Genomic DNA, 11,409 nt, shown 5'->3' with positions numbered 1-11,409 from the left:
CGGCCTCTCTCAATTTCATTTATTTCAAAATTCCTCTTTTTCTCTCACACTCTCTCACGTGAGATTGAAAATTGAATAATATGTGTTTTTAAATTAAATTCGAAATATTGACGAAGAAACAACTTTGGTATAAATACTGATTTGTTAGGACTGATACCAAATGGTAATTTTCGGACATATTTGATCTCGTAGACAACGGCTCACTATTTCAGTGATCTTTAAAGTAATAAAAAATTCTTCAAAGTTTGGTACAGAGAAACTGAAGTAGTTACATTTGTAGAAACTTACATAACTTATAAACCTACCGTATTCCTATCGTACCCCATTACCGTATTTCCTCTATTAGTCTTGAATGCAAGACTAATTTTCAATTGACCCGTAGGGGTGCAAGACTAATAGAGTCCGCATGACTGATTTTCGATTGGTCCGTAGGGATGCAATACTAATAGGGGTGCAAGACTAATAGAAGCTGCAAGACTAATAGAGGAAATACGGTATATTTTTGTCGTACACTGGCGGAAAACTGATGAGACTTTCCCGACAGGGTTCACAACCTGAGTTATTCATTGGTGGCCTCGGTTTCAGTCGGTTGCCGACTGTAAGGACGGGATCCCGTACGGGAGAAACAAAAAGTGACATATGAAAAAGGTATCAGACGGTATTAATCCATACTTTGTTATTTTTCGATGATTTCGAATACCTTCGTGGTATCTCTATCAAAGTTTTTCAAAGCATTGAATCTTTACATAGCTTAAACTATGTATTTTGTGAGAATAGCCAAGTATTATGCACACAGAAAATGTTTCTTGTGTTATCAAGATTATTTTTGTAGTTTAAAGTTTCTTGATAGCTTTTCTGGATACCGAGTTATATGTTTTCAAAAGCGTTCACATCAACTATTATGCTTGCGGTTGTCCAAAAATTACAATCGCATTGTCTTAAAACTGAAGTTACTCAATCAGTTTTTGATCAAATCAGGTGATTGACATCTTAATCTCTTCCTTAGAGAATTTTGCAACTTTTGGTGATGTTGAATTTTTGATTATGTCTTGGCGCGTCTCGTAAAATTAGGAAAACCCGTCAAAAATTGTCGTTTTTTAACGATTTTTGGAGTTTTCAGGCCTAATTCTTGTTTTGAAGATGCCGACGTCAATTTTCATCAAAAAACCTTCATCAAAAACAGAAAATAATCAGAAAAAAATTATCTACAAAATGGTGGTCTTCAATTTTTAAATGCCTCTTTTCAAGAATCACTAGAGGCCCCGAAAAAATCCATTTTTCGAGGTAGCCTTTTGTTTTTCCGTCTGCCGGCGTCGTGAACATCACTAACCTAGATATTTGCATAAAAACAGATACACTTAGTCTTAATTGACAATATATTGATAACAAATTTAAAGATTTATCAGCGAATCGCCGGCTTTAATCAGTTTTGTCTGGAAAATCACTAATTTTGAACTTTCACATGTGGGCGTATTCATAGGTGATCTACAATTTTGCTCTTTTTTCATATAATCTCTATGTGTTTGATCAGGCAGTTAGTAAATTTTTATTAGATTTTGTTCACTATCAGCCGTTTCCGGCCTATTTTACCGTTTTCAGTACAAATTCGGCTCAAAAAGCTCACTCTCTCGCCCATGAGAGACGCAGAGACAGTTCATCACGTCAATTTATTTATTTTTTGAAATGAAGAAAGGCCGTGAAAAGAGTATAAAAATCTTTCAAAATTATGAGTTTCTCAGTTAGTAGCATATTAAAATAATTTCTCGCTTTTTACCCACTTTTGTTCGAAAAATAATGAAAACTGAATTTTTCGCCAAAAAAAACGAAAAAAAAAAGAAAAGCTTCGGCCCTGGTGAGCGCCACAGCTTATGTCTTGTAAAAAAATGAACTTTTTCTAAACTATAGTGCTTTAAAATTATATTTCACATGCAAAAATTGGTTTTTTATTAGGTAAATCAGTTAATAAATCGCATTGAAGGTTAAATAATCAATAATTTTTAATCAGCTACCGTACCCTGTTCTTAAAGGCGCATATCTGAAATCTTATTTCGTGCCGAGAATCGGCGCTGTGTGCAAGCGATTTGAATTAATTTTTTGAGGTTTTTTTTTCGTTTTTTCTTTTTTTAGTTGCATTTTTCAATCAAACCTTCGATTTGCTTTAGAGTTCTAAAAACTCAAAATTTCACGAAAATATTAAGTTTTATCCATAAAATTCCTTTGAAAACTCAAAGACCAGCGATCATGATTTCGAAATTTGAATGACGCTGTGAGTTCTTGGAATCGACATGTGCATTTTCTTTTACGCAAGCTCATAGGCAGCTGAAAACATTAGGAAGTACAACATTATTGAAAGTTTGTTTTCGAATAAATTTTCCTTTAAGAAAAAAAACATAAATTAGACTAAAATTGTAGTGCGCAGACGTCTTGAGATGAAAAAATGAAATAAAAAATGTCTTTTCAACGACAAAAACTCCTTCAAATTTCGACGTCTTTTAAGAAATTTGAGCTCAAAAATTCGAGTGATTTCATTTTTTGCGATCAGAAAACTACAATTTTTCTGCAGTTTTCGTTTCCTATAGAATTTCGGATAATTTTCAATTTTCAAAAATTAGTTTATATACATACGTATTTCTGAATTTGTTTATGCCCCGAGAAGAAAAATAAAATATCGCATGTCAGGCAATTAGCGACGTCATCAGCGAGATTCAAGAGATCGCCGAGGCTAATGTGATAAGAATGGAATGACAATATTGTCACTAGCGACTGTCACTCTTAGAATTGTCATGACAGTCCGATCAGCTTTCATCACATGACAATTCTATCATTCTGAGATTTATTTATTATTTTCATTTAGTGTACGTTACTAATAGTCGAAATAATTATGTGACTCACTTCAAATTATACATTTTATTCTCAAAGGTGAAGTACCGAAATTTTAGACTCAAAACTACCGAATTTCGTGATGAAACGTTTTGAAAATGTCTCAAAAAAGTTATGGCGGTTCAAAGTTTAGGAAAAAAGGCTTATTTTGAGCTAAAATCAAAATTTTTGTCAACTTTTCGATATCGCAGGGTCTGCAGCTTAATTTTTATTTAATTATCACTTTTTAACGAATATTTTGGTTTTTACTCGGCGTTTATTCGTTGATTGAAGTACCGAAAATGTATTTTAATCAGCGAATAAACGCTTAATAAAAAACCACAATATTCATTAAAAAGTGATAATTAAATAAAAATTAAGTTCCAGACGCTGAGACACCGAAAAGTTTGCAAAAATTGTGATTTTAACTCAAAAGAAGCCTTTTTTCCTAACTTTGAACCGCCATATTTTTTTTTGAGACATTTTCAAAACGTCTCATCACAAAATTCGGTAGTTTTGAGTTATTTTGGGTCTAAAGAAACAAAATCTCAAATTTCGGTACTCGAATATTTTCCTATTAGACTTGTAATTTTTACCAGAATACGATTTCTAGATTTTCCCATTTTCTTCGATTCCCAGGAAAGTAGTAAAAAACATGACGTCACTATTTTATTTGTAGCTTAAACTCTGGCCCAGAAAATTATTCTATATTCTTCAAGGCTAGGTCCAAGATCGTTTGACGCCCCCTATCTTCTATATGACTATTTGACATCTGTCAGAAAATTTCGAAATTTACCGTTTCGCTGTCTTCTTGTCATATATATATACCACGTGAGAGAGATAGATAGGGGGAAATGTTTATTTGAATTGGTCAGTCAGTCAGTCAGTCACTCCAATCGGAGAGAAAAGACAGCATGACAGCTCACCGAATGTCAATCAATGTGTCAACTGTGTCTGCGTCTCTCGGGTCACTTGTATGTGTGTTCCGATGGCAATGAGTCTGCGTCTCACACGTCCTGGCACACTCTCATCAGCAGATGCCTGTCTCTGTCAGTGGCGGAGAGCCTAAAGATGGAAAAGAAGAAGACGATGACGACGATAAAAATTCTTTACCACACACTGCCCCACCAATTTTTTTTCGATGATATACGCAGTCAGTCAGTCAGTCATCGTTCTCTCTCTCTCTCTTTCTCTCAAATTTTCGCTTCTTTTGTCTTCTGATGATCATAAAGGTACAAGAAACTTATGTGTGTGTGCACCAGCAGCAGCCACCACAAGAGCGAACTGTCATATTCAATGTGTCACCTGTCAGCTTTTGCTCCCCCATCTTGGCTCAAGGAAGCACAAATACGTGCTTTTGGCCTCCGCCTCTCCACTTTTCTAATACCTAATATTTATCCTCGCCTATAGTTTCTTTATAGTAACCGGCTTGCTAGATTTAGACTTTAGAGAACACGACAAATTTTTGATAGTTGCAAAATTTTGTGCGTCTTTAAAGAGTACTGTAATTTCAAACTGCGGAATTTTATAGCTTTTCAATTAAAATATACTCTTTATTGAAAAAAAAACTAACTTGAATAAATTTTTAAAAAAATTGTGAGAGCCACGAGTTTAAAACTATAGTACTCTTTAAAGGCGCACAACACATTTTTTCATTTGACGAAAATTCGTCGCCCCTCCAAAATCTCATTTTCTACAAAAAAATTTTTTTGCAATTTTTTCTGTGTTTCCGACTTGTGGCGAACTTTTCACTGAAACTAATTAAATTCTTTTAAGTTTTTTTTTTCATCTTTTAGAAACGTTTTTTAAACAAACTATTAATAAAATTATGGTAACCAAAAATCTCTAAAACGGTAATGTGTCGATTTACGCAGCTCGTGTACTCCTCGCGGAGAAGTTTTGCTAGAGTTTGGACCATATTCATTTTTTTTGTAAATTCCGTATATAATATTCACCCAGTCGCTAATTTTTGCATTTTTCGCGCTGGTCTCGAAACGACAAATTTTTAATGAATGAAAAAAGTGTGCTCCTTTAAAGAGTACTGTAATCCCAAGTTTTTTTTATTGCGGAATTTGAAATTACAATACCCTTTAAAGGCCCACATCCTTTTTTGCAAATAACAAAGCATTGTCGTTTCGAGACCCAATATCTTATTTTTCAAATAAAAAACAATTTTTTTCAGAAGCTCAATTTTGGCGTTCAGTTTGTAATGAAAATGTATCCCTAAAAATATATAATTTAATTTTTTTTTCCAGTGATGGACCAGATCCTGGCGATGGTGAGGACAGTGGGTGGATCTTCACCAGTCCAGCAGATGTTTCAGTCGCGTCTGGGTACCTCCACCACCACCACCACTACGACAGAATCAACAACGGGAAATACTGAACAAACGACACTGGTGGAGGTCAAGTCGGAATTGTTGCACGGTAAAAAATTAAAATTTAAAAAATTGACTTTTTTCTACAATTTTGTTAAAAATCGGGAAAAAAACTGAAAAAAAAATAATTTTTCGTGTTTTTGGCAAATATTGTTTTTTTTCGGTTTTTCAAAAAATAAAAAGAACTAAAAAACACGGCCTCTCTTCATTTCAAAAAATAAATAAATTGACGTGATGAACTGTCTCTGCGTCTCTCATGGGCGAGAGAGTGAGCTTTTTGAGCCGAATTTGTACTGAAAACGGTAAAATAGGCCGGAAACGGCTGATAGTGAACAAAATCTAATAAAAATTTACTAACTGCCTGATCAAACACATAGAGATTATATGAAAAAAGAGCAAAATTGTAGATCACCTATGAATACGCCCACATGTGAAAGTTCAAAATTAGTGATTTTCCAGACAAAACTGATTAAAGCCGGCGATTCGCTGATAAATCTTTAAATTTGTTATCAATATATTGTCAATTAAGACTAAGTGTATCTGTTTTTATGCAAATATCTAGGTTAGTGATGTTCACGACGCCGGCAGACGGAAAAACAAAAGGCTACCTCGAAAAATGGATTTTTTCGGGGCCTCTAGTGATTCTTGAAAAGAGGCATTTAAAAATTGAAGACCACCATTTTGTAGATAATTTTTTTCTGATTATTTTCTGTTTTTGATGAAGGTTTTTTGATGAAAATTGACGTCGGCATCTTCAAAACAAGAATTAGGCCTGAAAACTCCAAAAATCGTTAAAAAACGACAATTTTTGACGGGTTTTCCTAATTTTACGAGACGCGCCAAGACATAATCAAAAATTCAACATCACCAAAAGTTGCAAAATTCTCTAAGGAAGAGATTAAGATGTCAATCACCTGATTTGATCAAAAACTGATTGAGTAACTTCAGTTTTAAGACAATGCGATTGTAATTTTTGGACAACCGCAAGCATAATAGTTGATGTGAACGCTTTTGAAAACATATAACTCGGTATCCAGAAAAGCTATCAAGAAACTTTAAACTACAAAAATAATCTTGATAACACAAGAAACATTTTCTGTGTGCATAATACTTGGCTATTCTCACAAAATACATAGTTTAAGCTATGTAAAGATTCAATGCTTTGAAAAACTTTGATAGAGATACCACGAAGGTATTCGAAATCATCGAAAAATAACAAAGTATGGATTAATACCGTCTGATACCTTTTTCATATGTCACTTTTTGTTTCTCCCGTACGGGATCCCGTCCTTACAGTCGGCAACCGACTGAAACCGAGGCCACCAATGAATAACTCAGGTTGTGAACCCTGTCGGGAAAGTCTCATCAGTTTTCCGCCAGTGTACGACAAAAATATACCGTATTTCCTCTATTAGTCTTGCAGCTTCTATTAGTCTTGCACCCCTATTAGTATTGCATCCCTACGGACCAATCGAAAATCAGTCATGCGGACTCTATTAGTCTTGCACCCCTACGGGTCAATTGAAAATTAGTCTTGCATTCAAGACTAATAGAGGAAATACGGTAATGGGGTACGATAGGAATACGGTAGGTTTATAAGTTATGTAAGTTTCTACAAATGTAACTACTTCAGTTTCTCTGTACCAAACTTTGAAGAATTTTTTATTACTTTAAAGATCACTGAAATAGTGAGCCGTTGTCTACGAGATCAAATATGTCCGAAAATTACCATTTGGTATCAGTCCTAACAAATCAGTATTTATACCAAAGTTGTTTCTTCGTCAATATTTCGAATTTAATTTAAAAACACATATTATTCAATTTTCAATCTCACGTGAGAGAGTGTGAGAGAAAAAGAGGAATTTTGAAATAAATGAAATTGAGAGAGGCCGTGAAAAATCCGAAAAAAGCCTACTGAAAAACTCAAAAATTTTCATAATTTACACTTTTTACAATGAATTGTTGTGTGTTTTTTGCGAGAAAAAAATCGTATTCGGCCATGAAAACAACAAAAAACCCTTAAAAACTATTTATTTTGATTTAAATTGTTTGAAAGTTGTAATCAAAAACGAAATTCAAGCTCAAATAGCACTTTGACCATTTTCCAGAGTCATCAAACTTGCTTTGCTCATCGCTTGCAAAAGAATTTCCCCATTTGAGTACCTCAAGTGAATCGACAAGTGAAGATCATTCATCGTCATTTGATTATTTGGAATCGTGAGTCACAAATACACACAATTCATTTTTTTAATCGAAAAATTCAGAGAGCCATTAGCATCAGATGGACGGCCCCAACATTTGTCCTATCGGCAATTTATTGTCGGTGATCCACGCGAAAAGAAATTGCAAGAGAAAATCGAATTCGTTAAAATTGTGCACAAGCATAAGAGCTCGTTGTTTGGAGATTGCGATGGACATGAGGTTTGATTATTTTTCGAGAAAATTTGAAATTTCTACGCATAAATTTCTAAAAATTAGTTTAAAAAATTATTGTAAAAGAAAGTGTTTTACCCTTTTCGAATATATTTCAGAAAAATTCAAAATTGAGAAAAAAAACTGAACAGAATCTCGTGCCGTTGTGCGTAACTTTTCAGTACGGCCCGACATCTCACGGGTAGCGCGCCGCACTATTTGAAAACACACGGAGAATATAGTACGGGGCGCAAACTGGGAACTGTCGGGCCATGCTGAAAACTGACCCACGCCCGAAATTGGAAGATTTTCTCAAAAATTTATCAAATTACAATTTCGTAAATGAAAATGTCCGATTTTTTCGGGTTTTTTACAGGGTAAAAAGTTTTAAAATAGAATTTAAAAATTTTATTAAGTTTTCTTTTCTTCAAAAAAAAAGAAAAACGTCCAGCATCTTAAGCTATTTTTTCTCAAAAAAAAAAACGGATTTTTTCCATTAAAAAATCTTAAATGTTCGATTTTTAGAAAAAAAAAACCTTGATCATAACCATACAATATTCCAGATCACCCCTCGATCGAAAGAAGATTCGTGGAAACGAGTAGCCGCGGAAGTTGAATCTGCGAATTTGGAGAGCTATAAAGGAAAACCATGGGCTCGGTTACGGGATCACGACTGGCAATATGTTAGGAGACATGCGTTGGCTCGAAGTGAGAACCTGACAAGACCCGGTGGAAAATTGGGGTGAGAATTTGAATTTGAAGAAAATTATTGAAATCATATTACTGATTCGCAAAATTGTGCGATTTTCGAAGCAAAGCCATGTCTCGACGCGATTGAAAATTTTTAGCTACCGTTCCCACACATGTTTCGCAATTTTCACTGATATAGTTTCTCTCAATTTCAATGCAAAAACTATATATTTTCTTAAAAATTTATGAAAAGCAGGTAAAAACGGAGAAATAATTACGAATACGGTAGTTAAAAATTAGATTTTTCAATCGTGTCGAGACCTAGTACAGTATATAACAAAGTTATTTTTAAAAAATTCCAGAGAACTCGACAAAATCGTCCTGGAAATAATCTCAACGACATCGCTGGCCAATGCGTTCAATCAAGCGACAAGCTCATTCATTTCTCAAGGATCAACTGCATCTCATACATCACAACAATCAACTGATAGTGTTGATCTTCTAAGATCATTCATTTTTCGATCTGTTAATCAGGATAGTACGGATACGCCGGTAATTATTTTTCAATGATTTTTTCATTTTTCTTGAGAAGAAAAAACTCAAAATTTTTTTTCAGGAAATAGCGTCAAGTTTCGAATCAAAAGACGAGATGTTCATTCCAAAAACTGAAGAAATTGCAATAAATACTCCTCTATCGATTCCAGTGCCAATTACACCTGTCTCTACGACTACCGCTGATAATATTCTGGATTATATAAAAGCGACGCACGTATCACCGAGTTTATCTGTGGATGCAGCTCTACAGCAGGCTCGGGCACTTACAAAGTCACCGATATCTAAGTTAGTAGTAGTTGGGACCAAAAACAAAAAAATTGGTTTTGATTTTGGACCAAAAAAAGAAAAAATTAAAGTTACCGAAAAATAAAAAATAAATACCAAAAAAATTTAATGCTTGAAGTTATTTAAAAAAAACGCTGAAAAAGTGAAAGTTTTCCTGTTTTTTTTGTCTAAAAAACCAACAAAAAAAAACATTTTTCGTCAATATACCAAAAAAAAAGTCCCAACCCTGTAGCTTTTTCTGAAATTTTCAAATGATTTTTTTTTAATTTGCAAAGGACAGAATTATTTTTGAAAAAAATTTTAGAGTTTCATCTCCAATTGGCTAGTTTTTTTGCGGAAAATTGTCTGAAAAATTGACAATTTATGTTTCACAGCAGGAAACCGCAAAAATGTGGAAAATGCCGGTAGTTCAAAAATAATTTAGCATGCTCTTGTTGCAAAATTGAAAAAAAATCACTTTAGAAATTTAGAAAAATTCCATAAATTTTTTATAGGCAAAAGCCCACAAAACTACCTTTTTTTCAATAACCTGAACGTTTTTTTCAGAAAAATAACTTCTCGATCAGCCACAGCTCCATCGGTTTACGCAATTCCACACTCATCTACTGCATCACCTCCACAGATTGCCATCACTCATCCAATTCAGCCACCGGCGGCAAAACGGTCACGGATTGAGTCAGAAAAGTGAGAGATCTTTGTTAATTTTCAACTATTAACATATTTTCAGAAGCCCCGGAGCATCCTCAGTCACATCGACATTTGAACAGAAGAAAGAAGCTTTGTTGCTTCGAAAAATGGAAGTTGAAATTCGACATACAGAATTGCTCAATGAAAAATTGGAATTGTAAGAAAAATTTTGTTAATTTGGAAATTATGGAATTGCACCATGTTTTTCCAATATTTATCATTGAAAATTAGTGTAAAATTATAGAAAATCACTTGATTTATCTAAGAATAACTTCTAATTTGACTGAAATATTCGAGAAAGTACTCCAAATTGGCCCTGGAAATTGTCAAATCCGATAATCGAGGATGACAATTTTCAGGCCATTTTTGAGCACTTTTGCAAATTTTTCAGCTGAAATTTATGTTATTTTCAGAAAAAACAAGTAATTTTCTATATTTTAATACTATGTTTTAATGGAAAATGTTGAAACAACATGGTATAATAGAAATTTGTGCAAATTTGCCAATTTAATATTTATGAACCCATCTAAAACTTAAACTTTATAATTCCAGAGAAATCCGCTCCATCGAAGTGCAAGAAAAGCGAAATCAAGAGCTTCACGCGATCGAACTTCGAGCTGCAAAAGCCCGAATGCTCCGTGGAGCAGCAATCGATGAGCCATCAATAGACACAAATCAGCGGGTGCTGGTTAGACAGCCAAACGGGTACAATTTGGAGTGATATATTCAAGAAGATCACGAAATTAGTTTGTCGTTTTTGGATAGACTTTTTATATTTTTCACAGTGTTTACTTTTCCTCTCTGTTTTATTTTCCCACTCAAACTTCTCAGACAATTTCAAATTCCGGACAACTTCTAATTGTGATAGCAAAAGAATGATCGATGTGACCAAATGTAATTCAATCGATCTCTTCTTCCCCACCATTTCCCCCCCCCCCCCCCCCATTTTCTCTCATTTTCTGGGTTTTTGTTATGTGTTATAGGGTGTGGAAGTTTTTTCGATTGAAAAAACGCGCTCCACGGTCAATTGAAAATGCTCAGCCTCCAAACCATGGGTCTCGTTAGGGAATTAGCGGAAGAAGGCGGAAATTCAAATGTTTTAAATGCTATGTTTTCCGTAGTTTTCAGTAATTTTTTCGTCGAAAATGCATGTGAAGTTGAGAAAAACTTCGGAAAGCGGGGCAAAAAAGTAGAAAAATACTTGAAATAATTTGAATTTCCGCTTCTCCCGCCAAATACCTAACGAGACCCTTGGTTTGGAGGCGGAGAGTTTTTAATTTGGCCCAGTGGAGCGCATTTGCACCTCGATTTCAAATTGAGACTATTTTCCACAACCCTATGACTCATACCATTTCTGACGCGATTCTCCGTCGCGTCCCAACGGGCACCATGTATTTTGTTTGTTTGTTTTTTAACTTCCCAGATTTAAAAAGAAAAAAGATCATAATAAATATTTCTAATATAAGTAAAATCACATTTTCCCAAGAATGATATAGTGTCTAATCGTCGTTTCAATATTTTTCCTCTATTTCTCTGAATATCTT

General features: G+C 34.2%; 1 protein-coding gene across 1 annotated transcript; it reads left to right on the top strand.

Moving 5' to 3' along the window:
- The first annotated feature begins 5,112 nt into the window (after window positions 1-5,112).
- On the top strand, window positions 5,113-10,803 carry M106.2 (Regulatory protein zeste). The gene is made up of 9 exons (NM_063932.6): window positions 5,113-5,285; window positions 7,345-7,453; window positions 7,501-7,657; window positions 8,212-8,390; window positions 8,701-8,890; window positions 8,955-9,178; window positions 9,725-9,862; window positions 9,906-10,022; window positions 10,418-10,803. The coding sequence occupies exons 1-9, from the start codon at window positions 5,117-5,119 to the stop codon at window positions 10,584-10,586; spliced, it is 1,452 nt and encodes a 483-aa protein (NP_496333.3). The 5' UTR covers window positions 5,113-5,116; the 3' UTR covers window positions 10,587-10,803.
- The last annotated feature ends 606 nt before the right edge of the window (window positions 10,804-11,409 follow it).

This window comes from Caenorhabditis elegans, chromosome II, assembly GCF_000002985.6.
Source record: "Caenorhabditis elegans chromosome II".
In the NCBI taxonomy this organism is placed as follows: Eukaryota; Metazoa; Nematoda; class Chromadorea; order Rhabditida; family Rhabditidae; genus Caenorhabditis; species Caenorhabditis elegans.
This window is presented reverse-complemented; position numbering and strand designations above follow the sequence as displayed.